Source organism: Ranitomeya variabilis, chromosome 2 (genome assembly GCF_051348905.1).
Source record: "Ranitomeya variabilis isolate aRanVar5 chromosome 2, aRanVar5.hap1, whole genome shotgun sequence".
NCBI classification, from domain to species: Eukaryota; Metazoa; Chordata; class Amphibia; order Anura; family Dendrobatidae; genus Ranitomeya; species Ranitomeya variabilis.
The window spans coordinates 185,711,773-185,728,993 of NC_135233.1; the positions used below are offsets into that span (position 1 = coordinate 185,711,773).

A 17,221-nucleotide genomic window follows, 5' to 3' on the forward strand; every position below is an offset into this window, starting at 1 on the left:
GGCACCGCTCATTAAGGTAATGAATATGCACGCGTCTCCACTCCCATAGGTATGGAGGAATATTCATTACCTTAATGAGCAATGCCACATGATCGCTCAGCACAGGAAGAGCTGCTGGAAACCGGAACCAACGAGATGCTGCGAGGGCTCGCTGGAGGGTGAGCAGGATGTTTGTTTTTTTTGTAATAGAAAGCATGCATACAAGGACAGGTGGGGGGAGCCACGCATACCAGGACAGTGACGGGGGAGCCATGCATACCAGGACAGGACGGGGGGAGACATGCATACAAGGACATGACGGGGGGAAGCCATGCATACTAGAACAGGACGGTGGGGGCAAGCCACGCATATCAGGATAGTGAAGAGGGGGACAATGCATACCCAGCTTATACTTGAAAAACTAGGCGCCTTGGCTTATACTCGGGTAGGCTTATACACGAGTATATACGGTATGTTAATGTAGACTATTAGTGGATTTTGGCTCATGAAGTAGATGCCACTGTGAGAGAATCTTAAAATTTCTTTACATTTAATGCATAAATATTAATTATATTAATTTACCTATTTATGTAGAGGACCTTCTTTCTAAAACACAACTTTTAACATTTACCCTATATAATCGAGTATAAGCCGAGACTTTCAGCCCATTTTTTTTAGGCTAAAAGTGCTCCTCTCGGCTTATAGTCGAGTCACTGTCTCAGGGGGTAGGCGGAGGAGGGGAAGCGGCAGCTGTCACATCATACTCACCTGCTCCCGGCGCATCTCTGCATGTCCCCGCGCGCCGGCAGCTCTTCCTGTGTTCAGCGGTCACGTGGTACGGCTCATTAAAATAATGAACATGGACGCGACTCCACTCCCATAGGCGTGGAGCGCATATTCATTACTTTAATGAGCAGTACCAGTGAACGCTGAATACAGGAACAAGCTGCCGGCGCCGGAGAGACCATCAGAGAAGAAGGGATGACGCCAGGAGGGTGAGTATAACGGGGGGAGGGTGAGCCATGCGATATTCACCTGTCCCCGTTCCACCGCCGAGCTGTGTCATCCGCGTCCTCTGGCTATGACATTCAGGTCAGAGGGCGTGATGACATGTTTAGTGTGCGAGCCGCCCTCTGCCTGAACAGTCACTGCAGAGAGACGGAAGACACAGCACGGCAGTGGAATGGGGACAGGTTTATATCGCAAGTGCCGGAGTCCTCGCCTGCTCAGGACAAGAGGTGAGTATTTCATTTTTTTTTTTTTTAAATCGCTGCAGCAGCATACGGGGCATAATATTCTATGGAGCATCTTATGGGACCATAATCAACTTTTATGCAGCATTGTATGGGGCAAATGTTTCTATGGAGAATCTTATGGGGCCATAATCAACCTTTGTGCAGTATTATATGGGGCATATTTTTGTATAAAGCATCTTATTGGGCCCATCATAAACTTTATGGAGCATTATATGGGGCATATTTTTGTATGGAGCATCTTATGGGGCCCATCAAACTTTATGGAGCATTATATGGGGTGTATTTTGTATGGAGCATTAAATGGGGCTCCTGATTCAATAATGGATATTCAAAAACACAACCTACTGATGTCTCAATTAACTTTACTTTTATTGGTATCTATTTTTATTTTTGAAATTTACCAGTAGCTGCTGCATTTCCCACCCTAGGCTTATACTCGAGTCATTAAGTTTTCCCAGTTTTTTGTGGTAAAATTAGGTGTCTCGGCTTATACACAGGTCGGCTTATACGCGAGTATACACAGTATTTATTTAAAGAAGCTGTTCACTACTAGGACAACTCCTTTTTGAACTAATGTTTGGCCCCAATAAACTACAAAAGCCTATACTCACTTCCGGTACTGGCGCCGTTCCAGTGGTGTCAGAACTCGCAGTCCCAGGGCTGTGATGCAGTGGAATGAGACGTGGTGTCCGGTGCCCAATCAGCACTGGTGTCACTGTCCCTGCCGCCTGTCGAATTGAACATGAAGAGGAAGTCCGGCATCAGCTGCAGAATGGACTTCCTAATGTTTGATTCGTCCAAAGACAGGAACAGTGATACCTCACTGATTGGGCGCTGGGCACGACGTGTCATTTCACCCATTCCACCGCATCACAGAGTCAAGTGTTTATTTCTGTTAATGTTGATGATTAAGGTTTACAGCCAGTGAAAACCCAATAGTCACTATCTCACTAAATTAGATTAAATTAGAATAATTAACAAAAAATACCTGCAAAGGCTTCCCAAGCATTTAAAAAGGTCTCTTAGTCTGTTTCAGTAGGCTCCACAATCATGGAGAAAACTGCTGACTTGACAGATGTCCAGAAGGAGTCTGACACACTCCACTAGGAGGGTAAGCCCCAAAAGATCATTGCTAAAGAAGCTGGCTGTTCACAGAGTGCTGTATCCAAGCATATTAATGGAAAGTTGAGTGGAAGGAAAAAGTGTGGTAGAAATAGGTGCACAAGCAACCGGGATAACGGAAGCCTTAAAGGGATTGTTAAAGGGAAGGTAGCGTGTTTGTAAATCATTAATAAATCAATGTAATGTAGCATAACATGCTGTTATAGCAAAGTTTTGATTGCATTTGAAACATATTTCGTGTGTTATAGAAGTTTAAATAAGGCACTGGAGGCTGACATCTTGCTTTGACAGTAGCAGCAGGGCACTTTCAGTGTCATAATACAGCACCCCATAGTGATAGGAGATAACAGCCGGATTCCCACCCTATCTATTGTCACAGCTGTGAACTGGGCACGCCTCTGTGGGCTGCACAATTCACAGTAGTGGGAGTGTTCTGTAAAGTATTCATGGAGTCCTCTGCTAACATAAGCAGTACTGCTTCCAGCAGAACAGATCCTAGATTGATGGCTGAGGGGAGTAAAATGCAGGAGAAAAGCATGCAGAATAGCAGAAACATCAAGGAGGAAACAGTGTACCATTAGCATTATTGGAACAGGAGCTGTCAGCTGCTCAGCAGGAGCTGTGAATAATCTCTCCATAAGATAAGACAAGGAGCTGCAGGTCTGCAGTGAACTTGTGGAGGGGGGTGAGAGAATCATATAATCTGGGTGAGAAGGACATATGAAGACAGATGGGAGAGATACAGTAACTGCTGGTGATAGCAGATCACAGGGCAGTCACCCACAAAATGGCACTGCCCTATGATGCTACTATTCATTCTGTCCCAGAAATACTAGAACACCCAAAAGGGGAGGGAAATGGTAATGTCAGCAGTTACTGCCCCAATTTTCCAGCTGGTAAGTCTTACTATAGCTGCTTGACGTCTAAAACGGAAAATGCTCAACCTAGTGGTATGTATATATATGTGTATATATATATATATATATATATATATATATATATATATATATATATATATATATATATATATATATATATATATATATATATATATATATATATATATATATATATATATCACGGACCAAAAGTTTGGACACCTTCTCAATTAAAGATTTTTCATGACTATGAAAATTGTACATTCACACTGAAGGCATCAAAACTATGAATTAACACATGTGGAATTATATACTTAACAAAAAAGTGTGAAACAACTGAAAATATGTCTTATATTCTAGGTTCTTCAAAGTAGCCACCTTTTGCTTTGATGACTGCTTTGCACACTCTTGGCATTCTCTTGATGAGCTTCAAGAGGTAGTCACCGGGAATGGTCTTCCAACAATCTTGAAGGAGTTCCCAGAGATGCTTAGCACTTGTTGGCCCTTTTGCCTTCACTCTGCGGTCCAGCTCACCCCAAACCATCTCGATTGGGTTCACGTCTGGTGACTGTGGAGGCCAGGTCATCTGGTGTAGCACCCCATCACTCTCCTTCTTGGTCAAATAGCCCTTACACAGCCTGGAGGTGTGTTTGGGGTGATTGTCCTGTTGAAAAATGAATGATGGTCCAACTAAACGCAAGCCGGATGGAATAGCATGCCGCTGCAAGATGCTGTGGTAGCCAAGTTGGTTCAGTATGCCTTCAAATTTTAATAAATCCCCAACAGTGTCCCCAGCAAAGCACCCCCACACAATCACACCTCCTCCTCCATGCTTCATGGTGGGAACCAGGCATGTAGAGTTCATCCGTACACTTTTTCTGCGTCGCACAAAGACACAGTGGTTGGAACCAAAGATCTCAAATTTGGACTCCTCAGACCAAAACACAGATTTCCACTGGTCTACTATCCATTCCTTGTGTTCTTTAGCCCAAACAAGTCTCTTCTGCTTGTTGCCTGTCCTTAGCAGTGGTTTCCTAGCAGCTATTTTACCATGAAGGCCTGCTGCACAAAGTCTCCTCTTAACAGTTGTTGTAGAGATGTGTCTGCTGCTAGAACTCTGTGTGGCATTGACCTGGTCTCTAATCTGAGCTGCTGTTAACCTGCGATTTCTGAGACTGGAGACTCGGATAAACTTATCCTCAGAAGCAGAGGTGACTCTTGGTCTTCCTTTCCTGGGGTGGTCCTCATGTGAGCTGGTTTCTTTCTAGCGTTTGATGGTTTTGGCAACTGCACTTGGGGACACTTTCAAAGTTTTCCCAATTTTTCGGGCTGACTGACCTTTATTTCTTAAAGAAATGATGGCCACTCATTTTTCTTTACTTAGCTGCTTTTTTCTTGCCATAATACAAATTCTAACAGTCTATTCAGTAGGACTATAAGCTGTGTATCCACCATACTTCTGCACAACACAACTGATGGTCCCAACCAACCGTCCTATAAGGCAAGAAATCCCACTTAATAAACATGACAGGGCACACCTGTGAAGTAAAAACCATTTCCGGTGACTACCTCTTGAAGCTCATCAAGAGAATGCCAAGAGTGTGCAAAGCAGTCATCAAAGCAAAAGGTTGCTACTTTGAACAACCTAGAATATAAGACATATTTTCAGTTGTTTCACACTTTTTTTTGTTAAGTATATAATTCCACATGTGATAATTCATAGTTGTGGTGCCTTGTGATGTCATGAAAATACAGAAAAATCTTTAAATGAGGAGGTGTGTCCGAACTTTTGGTCTGTACTATATATATATATATATATATATATATATATATATATATATTTGTAAAAAATATATATATTTTTCATAAAGAAATGTTTGCAAAGTGCAAACATTGCATTAATACATTTTGATTACTATTTTAAGCTTAATTTCACAAACTACGCAGAACTAGCTCCCACTCTCAAAGACTCTGAAGAATGCTGGTTCCTACCCATGTTTGGAGTATATCACCTTAAGAAACCAGGCAAGATTAGAGTCGTGTTCAATTCCAGTGCTAAGTTTAATGACGTCTCCCTGAATGACGTTCTACTGACAGGACCTGACCTCAATAACAAACTGCTGGGAGTACTTATGCGCTTCCGTAAGGATTCCATTGCCTTCATCGCTGACATCCAGCAAATGTTCCATTGTTTCCTTGTGAGAGAGAGAGACAGAAACTTCCTAAGATTCTTCAGGTACAGAAACAATGATCCTACTAAAGAAGTCAGAGTATCGCATGATCGTGAACATCTTTGGCAACAGTCCTTCACCTGCAGTCGCCATTTAAGGACTCAAAAGGTCAGCTCAGGAAGGAGAAGCAGAATACGGAGCAGATGTCAGACAATTCATAGAAAAAGACTTATGTTGACGACTGTCTGAAAGCCATGTGTTCAAATGAGACTGCCATCAGTCTTCTCAGGAGAGCCCAGGACATGCTTGCCTGCTCGAACCTTAGGCTTCCTAAAATAGCCTCAAACAGCCAAGAACTCATGGAAGCATTCCCTTCTCAGGACAAAATAGCCTCAAACAGCCAAGAACTCATGGAAGCATTCCCTTCTCAGGACTTATGTAATGGTCTCAGAGACCTGGACCTGGGGTCAGACCCTGCACCAATGCAACGCAGCCTCGGGCTTCTCTGGAATCTACAGTCAGACACTTTCACCTTTCAGGTCAGCCAGGAAGAAAGGCCTTTCACACGTAGAGGCATCCTGTCTACCATCAACAGTCTGTACGATCCCTTGGGTTTTGAAGCTCCTGGTACTATGCAAGGCCCTACTAAGAGACTTAACTAGGGAAACATCTGACTGGGATGCACCTCTGCCACCTGATGAGAAGATCCAGTGGGAAAAGTGGAAGAACTTGTTAGCAGCCCTCTCCAACCTGAACTTGCCAAGACCATACACCCCTGTGCCATCTACAGAAATACAAAGCCAAAGACTGTACGTATTTGCAGATGCTTCAGTGAAAGCAATTGCCGCTGTTGCCTACCTCAAAACTGTAGACTCCAAATGTCAGTGCCACATTGGGTTCATTATGGGGAAGGCCAAACTCACACCACAACCAGAGCTCACTATACCCAGGTTAGAGCTTTGTGCCGCAGTCTTAGATGTTGAGTTAGCAGAGTTCATCACATCCGAAATGGATATCGACCTGACACAGGCCAAGTTCTACTCAGACAGCAAAGTAGTCCTGGGATATATCCACAACGAAACCAGGTGATTCTATGTTTATTTCCATAACAGAGTGCTACTCATCAGGAGATCAGTTCATCCAAAGCAGTGGCATTACATACCCACGGACCAGAATCCCGCAGAACTAGGGCAGTTGACGCAAGTCGACCAGGAAGCACAACGTGGCTCTCAGGACCAAAACTATTGTACATTGAGGAATGTTTTCCAGACACCTTTGAACTAGTAGGAGGACTCAGATGCTGAAAGCCGCCCTCAGGTGTCTACACTTAATACAATGACCTCCGTTATCCAGCTTGGATCTCGCAGGTTCGACAGATTCTCAAGTTGGAAGTCAGTTATTCGAGCAATAATCTGCCTGACTCATATAGCTCGCTCATTCAGATTCACCGAAACCACTGGCCACTTGGTCTAGTTACCGCAACATTTTTGAGCAAGGACGGCAACGTCCGCAAAGTTGAACTAAGGATGGCCAAAGGGAATAAACCTAAGACATTTTTCAGACCGGTATCTGAACTGGTCCTATTGATGCCTTCAGAAGAAAGGAGTAGTGACATCCGTTGATGTTAGACAGGGAGTGTTCTGTCTAAACCATCTAATTTGTTACCTCTAATTATCTGTTTGCATAATTTGCAGTTTTCTCAGTAGCCAGTATACAGGAACTGATATATTCATACCTTTATTAGTCTGTAGTGTTTTTGGCTCCCTCTAGCGGTCAGAGTCATGTTTACAGTTCTATTTTCTTTTTTTTCTATTTTCCATGTCTGATTCTCCTCCCCTTTGCAATGTATTATGGTAGCTCAGTCTCCATCTTCCTCCAATTTCTTTCACTTCCTTCAGTTTGCTTTCAAGGAAAGACGCTTGCACTTCATCCCCCTCGCATTGCCGGTATGTCTTTATACTTTCTGTAGGTAATTTCTGCTCTAATATTAGCCTAGCTTAATCAGTTGCACTCCTAGTTCAGTTACTAGCTTTCTAAATGTTCATGCATAATGTACATCATGTGTAGTATGTATTTCTGCTATACCATGCACTGATTGTATGTATATGATTGTTTTCAGTTTCACTGCGTCAATATACTACTACGTTCAATAAAAGCACAGACTCAATCACAGTCTCCTTATTGGACTCCAGTATAGCGGTTTAGCTGCCTATATAGCTACATATGAGCCTGCCTCATTTAGTGAGGACAGAACAATCAACACCCAGCCCTCTGATATGGACATTAATGTAAATAAAAAATCCAAAAGAAAAAATGTTACACCAGATGAAAAATCACTGAGATTCACAGGAGGAGCTCTTTGAAACCTCCCTAACAAGTAGTCCTGACAAAAATAGACCTAGACTAGAAGATGACCTTCCAATGGCTGAACCAAAAAATTATACAAATATTGATAATATTCAAGCAAGCGAAAAGGGGGCATCAGAACAATTTGTCAGAGACTTAATACTTGCCTTAAAGGGAATCTGTCACCTCATTTTTCTAATATAAGCTGCAGCCACCCCCATTAGGGGTTTATCTACAGCATTCTGTAATGCTCTAGATAAGCCCCCCAACGTAACCTGAAAGAAAAACAAGTTAGATTATACCCACCCAGGGGCGGTCCGATGCGGTTCGGGTCTGATGGGAGTCACAGGTCCGGGACCTCCCATCTTCACACGATGTCGTCATCCTCCTTGCTTCTGTCACGGATCCTGCATAATTCTCTGCCCTGTTGTCAGAGAGGTCAAGCACCTGCGCACTGCAGTACTTTACGCTTCCCTCAACAGGGCAGAGAATTACGCCTTCATCGTATGAAGATGGGAGGCGCGGGACTCGAACCTGCGACCCCCATCGGACCCGAACCGCACCGGACCACCCCGGGTGAGTATAATCTAACTTGTTTTTCTTTCAGGTTACATTGAGGGCTTATCTACAGCATTACAGAATGCTGTAGATAAGCCCCTGATGGCGGTGGCCTCAGCTTATATTCAAAAAATGAGGTGACAGGTTCCCTTTAAACAGTAATCTAGAATACACTCTAGATAAGGCTACTTTCACACATCAGGTTTTTGCCATCAGGCACAATCCGGCAAATTTTGAAAAAAACGGATCCGGCAAAATTTGGCGCTGGATCTGTTTTTTTTCTCAGACTTGTATTAGCGCCGGATGGCCTCACGTTTCATCTGTTTTTCGCCAGATCCGTCAAAAATTGTCGGTCCGGCAGCTGGAGAGAACGCACAGAGGAACGTTTTTGTGTCTAAAAACCGGCCAGCGATGGATCCGGCGCCATGCGGCTTTTGCTATGATGGAAGCCAATGGCGCTGGATTCGTCAAATGAGTGAATCCGGCGACCGATTCCGTTTTTTTACATTGAGCATGCCCCGTAGCTGCATTTTCCATTCCGGAGTGTCTCTCAGTTTTTTTTAAAAGTAGCCGGATTCAGCCTGACGGCGGAAACCTGATGTGTGAAAGTAGCCTTAGCGAACTAAACTCCTACAAACAAACCTTGACTCAATCAACCTTAGATTAGACAAAAATGATAAAAAAAAATCGAAATACTAGAAAAAAGGCGGATTCTAATATAAACAGTAAAGTGATACCCAAAGTAAGATCCAATACCTATGTAGTAAACTAGATAACTTGGAAAACCGCAGCAGGCAGAACAATCTTAAATTAAGAGGAATTTCTGAGAAAATAGGTCAAAATGACCTACAAAAATACTTTAGAGAAATTCTGCTCACAATCTTTCCTTCAATCCCAGAAATTGAACTCATGGTGGACAGAATCCACCGTTTGCCTCGTCCCAAATCTATCTCACCAAAGAAACCTAGAGACACCATTTTAAAACTTCACTTCTATTCCACTAAGGAGGAGTTGATGGAGTATGTGAGAATAAACAAACACTTACCTATCCCATACGATAACATTAAAATTTTTTGCTGATTTGTCAAAAAACACTATGCAAATGAGAAGAGGATTTTACGATCTCACAACGCTCCTACGAAAAAAAGGCATTACATAAAGATGGGGTTTCCCGACTAAGCTGCTGGTTAACCACAAAGGGAAAACAATTCCAATACTTTCTCCTAAGGAGGGAACCTCATTCCTTGCATCTCTCAACAAAGGAAAACACATCAGGATGAAGTCTCAGAATGTAATTCTTGTATTTCTTTAAGGAAACAGATGGATGTCTAAAGTTTAACCACAAACTGTTTATATTGAGAAGAATAGCCACCGAGGTTGTGGTTTCTTCTAATTTATAATTTTGTTTGCGGTTTGTTTATGTTAACCTGTATTTGTATTTGTTTAGTTAATTAATCACATTTCATGGGTACTAAAAGTCTATCATTAAATGTAAGAGGCCTAAATAGCCCCAAAAAAGACATGTAACATGGAGCGAAATTTCTAATTGCAAAGCAGATATAGTATGCCTTCAGGAGGTTAAGTTAGCCAGAGAAAACCATCCCCAACTAAAGAATAAAAACTATCCACACATCTTTAAATCTTTAAATGAGAAAAAATAAAGCAGAAGTAATCATATTATTTAGCAACAAAATTTCCTTCGAATTAATTAATGAATACTTGGACAAAGAAGGTAGATTTGTATTCATAACCTGCCTAATCAACAAACATTTAACAATGCTGGTTAATGAATATGCACCCAGTAAATCTCAGATGTGTTTTTTTGACAATTTGGACAAGAAGATCCAGGAGGTCAAAAAAGGCACAATCATATTGGTAGGTGACTTCAACATTGTGCCAGATAGTCAATTAGACTCCACTTCCAAGTCCTGAGGTTCTTTCCCAACTTTAAAAAATTGGTTACAAAAGCAGGAATATTTGGACATCTTTAGATGTCTAAATTCATCATCACTGGAATACTCCTTTTACTCCGATGCCCATAAAACCTTCTCAAGGGTTGACCTTTTCCTTACTGACTCTTTACCGATTTCCAAATTTAAAAAAGTGTAAATATTTCCTAGATCATTTTCTGACCATTCTCTCATTGTAGGCGAGATTTTGCTGGGAAAAATCGGTGGATTCTTACTCTCTTTGGAAGTGTAACTTCCTTTTATTACAACTTCCTACATTTAAAAAAAGAGATCGAAAATGTAATATCTAACTACTTTAAAGAAAACAAAATGGAAAATATATGCCCATTGACATTATGGAACACCCATAAGGCTATGTCTCCACGTTCAGGATGGCCGGCGGTATCGCCGCAGCGGCGAAGCCGCTCGGCGCTAAGCCCCGCCCACTTTCTGGGACGCGATCATGCCGGATGTGTTAACTCTTCACATCCGGGATGATCGCTCTGTCCCATAGGGCCCTGTGATATGCCTTGCGGGGACGCTGCGTCCCCGCAAGGTGTACGGACGTGCTGCGATCTGAAAAGACGCGCAGCATGTCCGGAGTTGCAGGGCCGCCGCGTGCGGGTTTCCACGCATAGTGGAGACGGGATTTCATAAAATCCCCTCCACTATGCTGGAACATCTGGACGCTGCTTGTTTGACGCTGCAGCTCTGCGCAGCGTCAAACAAGCAGCGTTTCCTGACCGTGGAAACATACCCTAAGGCGGTAATTAGAGGTTTCTTAATTCAAATAGCATCAATAAACAAAACAAGGAAAAAATCAGTAAACTACAAATGGATCTTAAAAATAAAGAAGATGCCCAACAAAAGTTAAATACTCCCTCAACTGCTATTCACATTGAGATTCTTATATTGAGAACTGCACTTAGAACAGCACTATTTGTCGAGTATGAAAAATATGCTAAAATAATGAAATCTAACTACTATTCCTCTTATAACAAGCCGACAAGATTAATGGCACAAAAATGTAAAGCAATTAGTAGAAAAATAGAAATAAACAATAAATATAGAATAAACAAAATTAAACACAATAATTCCCTTCAAGAACACCCTAATGACATAGTAAAAGCGTTTGCAGAATATTACACATCCCTTTGCAATCTCAAATTTGAAGATAGAACCCAGCAACCAAACAAACAGGAAATTGATACATTTTTGTCACGTATAAACCTGCGTACAATCTCCGACCAACATTTATCTTCATACTACATAGACTCAAACTAAATAGAAATTATGGAAATTATTGAAAACATAAATAAAAAAAATCCCCTGGTCTGGAAGGATTTTGCAATGAGTACTTTCAACTCTTTGCTCCCCAATTAGTGCCACACCTAGAAGTATTAAATAAAGCTTCCATAACTGGAGAGTTCCCTCATGAAATGCTACAAGCTCCTATAATTTTAATCCTGAAGCCCAAGGGGGACCTAGAACTGGTGAAAAACTATAGACCTATTTCGCTAATAAATACTGATGTGAAAATATATGCTAAAATTATCACGAATAGGCTAAGGAACATATTACCAAATATCATTCATGGAGACCAATTGGTTTCGTGGAAGGCCGACAAACGATAGATGGCACCAGGAGAACTCTCAATCTGATTAATATCATTAAACATAACAAAATTCCCCCAGTTTTACTGAAATTCCCTCAGTTTTACTGGTCTTAGATGCAGAAAAGGCCTTTGACAGAATTAATTGGGACTTCTTAACTGCCACTTTGTTAAAATTTGCATTTAATACTCAACTGATCAAGACGATAATGGCCTAAGAGTACCGTCTCACAGTGGCACTTTGGTCGCTACGACGGCACGATCCGTGACGTTCCAGCGTCGCTTGAATATCGCTCCAGCGTCGTAGACTGCGGTCACACGTTGCAATACACGGCGCTGGAGCGATAATTTCATGACGTATTTGCGATGTAGAAGCCGTTGGTTACTGTGCGCACATCGTATACAACCTTTGTCACACGATGCAATCATGCCGCCACAGCGGGACACTTGACGACGAAAGAAAGTTTCAAACAATCTGCTACGACGTACGATTCTCAGCGGGGTCCCTGATCGCAGTAGCGTGTCAGACACAGCAATATCGTATGAATATCGCTGGAACGTCACGGATCGTGCCGTCGTAGCGACCAAAGTGCCACTGTGAGACAGTACCCTTATACTCGTACCCCTCTGCCAAGATTTTTGCAAATAACCATTTATCTAAAGAAGTTCTAATATCAAATGGAACTAGGCAGGGTTGCCCACTTTTGCCACTACTTTTTGCTTTAGTCATGGAACCACTGGCGGAGTATAAAAGAACTAATAAATTAATCAAAGGCATCCAAATAGATTCAAACGAATATAAAATAAGCTGGTTTGCCGACTACATTACCCTTAGTTTATCCAACCCCTCTAATTTCATTAAAGAAACCATGCAAGTTCTAAAAATTCTCATACGTCTCCTATTATAAAAGGTAAAGTTGTAAAATCAAAAATTTTTGATTTTTTTTGTGAAAGATCTTACAATTAATGAAATTAAAAGCTTTCAACATTTGATTGGGAGAAAGAGGCAATTACTTATTTGGGTATTTATCTTGTTAGAAACATTAAGAAAACAATTGTACTAAACTTGAGAAAAATTATAAATGATACCCAAATGGAACTAAATGGCTTCTCCAAGCATGAAATCTCCTGGGTAGGAATACCCAAATGGAACTAAATGTCTTCTCTATAAAGGAAATTTTCTGGGTAGGAAGAATTGTTACGTTTAAGCTATTTACACTTACAAAAATACTCTATATATTTAGAGCCATTCCGCTGATCTTCCCAGGTTTCCCAAAAAACCAAAAAGACTAGAATCGCCTTTAAGACTCTAGTAAAAAAACAAATTAATGGGAGGACTTTCCCTTCCAAATCTTGTCAATTATTACTGTGATGCAGTGACCACTGTGGCAGCAAGGGGGCGCTGTGTGTGCTCCTCGGGATATGCATGGAGGCGTATCTGTGGTCATAATGGTGGTGAAACAGCGACTGGCAGAATTGTAAGTGGCCGATATGTGTCGCAGAGGGAGTCTGCGCGGTAAGTCTGAAGTAATGTTGTTGTTCTGGGACCTGTAGTCCTACAAGTAAATTGTGTTGTTTGTACAGTTGTGAAGGGAGACTTACTGGGCTAGTTATGAGAGATGGGCAGGTCGAATTAGCCACACACACACACACTCCCACCTGTGGGAGTGGTTACAGCTTCATAATGTGACGAGGGTGTGGGTCACATATTCTCTGAGTGTGCACCTGAATGGTCTATGCTGAAAGGTCCTGGAGAGCCTTTGTTTTGGGAGTGTCGTCTCCCTGAAGAGCACGTGGTGGGCTTTGGACCTGGTGGCCTGGGGTGTTGAACAAACATCCTGAATAGCACCCGGACAGGTCACATACCTGAGTGTAGGACAGTCGTCCTGAATAGCCCACTGAGTAGCCTGTGTTGGAAGTCCTGAGAGTAGGCTTCCTGAAGAGAACAACCTGTGTTGGATGTCCTGGGAGTAGGAGTCCTGAAGAGCACATGCCAGTGTGTTGGATGGTCCCAGGTGGGATGGACGTCCTGAATAGTGCACAGTGAGACTGTGGTCCTGGACGGTCTGTGTTGGAAGCTCCTGTGAGTGGAGTCTTCCTGGAGCACCTGAGAGACAGTGGACCTGGACGGTCTGTGTTGGGGAAGCTACCGACCTTCGGTGGCTCTGGACTAACTGATGTGTACCTGCCAGGCAAGTTGGTGAACCCCGTAAGGCAGCTTCCCTGAGAGAGAGAGGACTGACAGGAGCTCAGCATGTGGAGCAGGAGCTCCAGAAAGGTAACACCCGGGAAAGGGGGTTATCATAACGGCAGAGACATATCTGCCAGTGGAACAGACGACTGATGCTTGTTGTGTTCCATGCCATGGATAGTGACTGTGCGGTCTCCCAAGGTAACTGAAGTGAGGTCCAGCGTGTTTAGAGACGGCGAACCTATGTCGTGTGCGTTATATGACACTGACATTGACACGGCGTACGGACACCCCCAGGAACTAGTCAAGGAGGGCTGGCGGGTGTAGTGTCTGAACTGTGAGTTAAAGCCGTATATGAAATATCTGAGTCAAAGCTGTAACTTAATGTCACCGGTTGGTGCCTGTTGTGTTCTATGGAGTTTATAACGAACTGTGCATAACCCGGTTTATGATGCTATAATAAACTGCATAGACTGTATTTGTGTTAAAAAAAAAAAAAAGTGCCTCTGTGACTGAATCCCGTTGCTAAGCGAGTGTCCCCCTACACATGCAGTAAGCACAATCTCACATTACTATACACATTTGTTCAAACAATTCATTAATTGGATTAAAGTGGGTAATGTTCCACTATGGGTTGGAATCGAAATGAGCCAAAACAATAATATTCCCCTTTCCAAGCTGATCCTTGATTATTTACTTGACCTTGATTCAGTGATTGTCTCATTTCCTACCCTATTAGCTGTCCTTACGGCATGGAAATACCTGGCAAATACTCTAACTCAAATGAAAAGGAGTAGAAGGTTTGACCAAGTTAAAAATGTATCCTTAAAATTTCTTAGCCTGATAGTAGGGGAATCAACCCCAGATTCAAGGAAAAATAAAAAAAACTTACTAAAATTAAAAACTTACATAACGGCAAGGAGTTTAAAACAAAAAAAAAATTAATAGAACAACACGACTTTTGTAACCGAAACTTTAAATATCTAGCTAGAATACAACCACACATTTTGCATCTACTGAGGAAAAAATCTCTAGTAACAGAATTCATAAGTCAATTAATATGTAACACAAATAATAAGATTTACTGGAAATCTAAAAGCATATACGAAGACCTTAACTTAGATGTAGTCTTTGAAAAAAACAACAGCCATGGTAAATTGGGAAAAAGACCTTAAAATATCAGTCACCCATCAATCAGCAATGGCAATCAGGGAAAATAGAAAAAACTAGAGTCCGGCTCAACAGGACTGGATTTTCCTTTTCTTTTTCAAAAGAAAATATAGTGTATACAAAAGAAAAATTTACATGGTCGACATGACCCAGTATCCTATTTTATTGATATAATTTCAATAAAGTTATTTGAAAAAGGAGAAAAACAATTGGACTGTTGCTCAGTGGTCTAAGGTGTTGTTTTCAAATGAAAGTAAATTTTGCATTTCATTTGAAAATCAAGGTCCCAGAGTCTGGAAGAAGAGTGGAGAGGCCACAATCCAAGCTGCTTGACGTCTATTGTGAAGTTTCCACAATAAATGATGGTTTGGGGAGCCATGTCATCTGCTGGTGTAGGTCCACTGTGCTTTATCAAGACCAAAGTCAGGGCAGCCGCCTACTAGGAAATTTTAGAGCACTTCATGCTTCCCTCTGCCGACAAGCTTTTTGGAGATGGAAATTTAATTCCCCAGCAGGACTTGGCAACGGTCCTCACTGCCAAAAGTACCAATACCTGGTTTACAAACAACAGTATCACTGTGCTTTATTGGCCAGCAAACTCACCTAACCTTATCCCAATAGAGAATCTATGGGGTATTGTCAAGAGGAAGATGAGAGACACCAGACCCAACAATGCAGACGAGCTGAAGGCTGCTATCAAAGCAACATGGGCTTCCATAACACCTCAGCAGTGACACAGGCTGATTGCCTCCATGCCACGCCGCATCGATGCAGTAATTGCTGCAAAAGGAGCAACAACCAAGTATTGAGTGCATTTACTGAACATACATTTCAGATTTTAAAATAATTTTTCAAGCTGGTGTTATAAAGTATGCTAATTTACTGAGATAATGACTTTTGGGTTTTCATTGGCTGTAAGCCACAATCATCAACATAAAGAGAAATAAACACTTGAAATACATCACTCTGTTTGTAATGAATTTATATAATATAGGAGATTCACTTTTTGTATTGAAGAACTGAAATAATTTAACTTTTTGATGATATTCTAAAAATGACCAGAATGAAAAGTGGTTACTGGCTACATGAAATGGCAAAATATGAATACAGAAGGTGACAGGACAAAATATTAGTAGTGTAAGGTACTCTAGTATATGGTGAAACCCTTGCAGCATAGTAAAGCTTGTAAATGGCCATCTAACAATCGTTTGCCATGATACGGTTTTTACTATAAACATACTGTACCTGTTCCCCATTATTGGTTGAAGCATGCTGAGCAGTACTTTCAGAAAGGGCATCCAAAAAGGCCAAGTCTGCAGCCGAATTACTGGAAGACACTTGATCCGACATTAACTGAACACAAAAATATAAATGGAATAAAGATAAATGGGAAACAAACTCTACAAATTGTAATGTATAATAACTATTCATAATTCTAAAAATATAAAAATCTATGTTATTGTTTGTTTCCATATAACATTCCATAACATTGCTCTCAGATTAGGTGGTAAAAACCTATTGACAGATTCCCTTTAACCCCTTAGGCTACTTTCACACTAGCGTCGTGCACCGCACGTCGCTATGCGACGTTGCGGCGCACCGACGCTAGCAGTTTTACATCGCATCCGCTGCCCCATTGTGATGTGCGGGGAGGTGGGGGCGGAGGTCCGGCCACACATGAGCGGTCGGAAAAGACGCTGACGACGCACAAAAAATGTTACATGTAACGTTTTTTTGTGCCGACGGTCCGACGCAACCGTCGCACGACGGTTGCGACGTGTGGCAATGCGTCGCACTGCGTCGTTAATAAAAGTCTATGGAGAGAAAAAAGCATCCTGCAAGCACTTTTGCAGGATGCGTTTTTTCTCCAAAACGACGCATAGCGACTTGCAGTGCACGACGCTAGTGTGAAAGTAGCCTTACTGACATATGATGTCCAGTTATATGCCAGCTCCCTGACTTTGATGCATCTTTCCTGGCAGATCGTGG

General features: G+C 41.9%; 1 protein-coding gene across 1 annotated transcript in view; it reads right to left on the reverse strand.

Moving 5' to 3' along the window:
• SNX9 (sorting nexin 9) overlaps positions 1-17,221 on the reverse strand; it is a 204,090-nt gene that overhangs the window by 95,942 nt on the left and 90,927 nt on the right. The window contains exon 4 of the mRNA XM_077283293.1: positions 16,478-16,585. Coding sequence (XP_077139408.1) covers positions 16,478-16,585 — 108 coding nt within the window. The remainder of the gene's footprint in view (positions 1-16,477; positions 16,586-17,221) is intronic.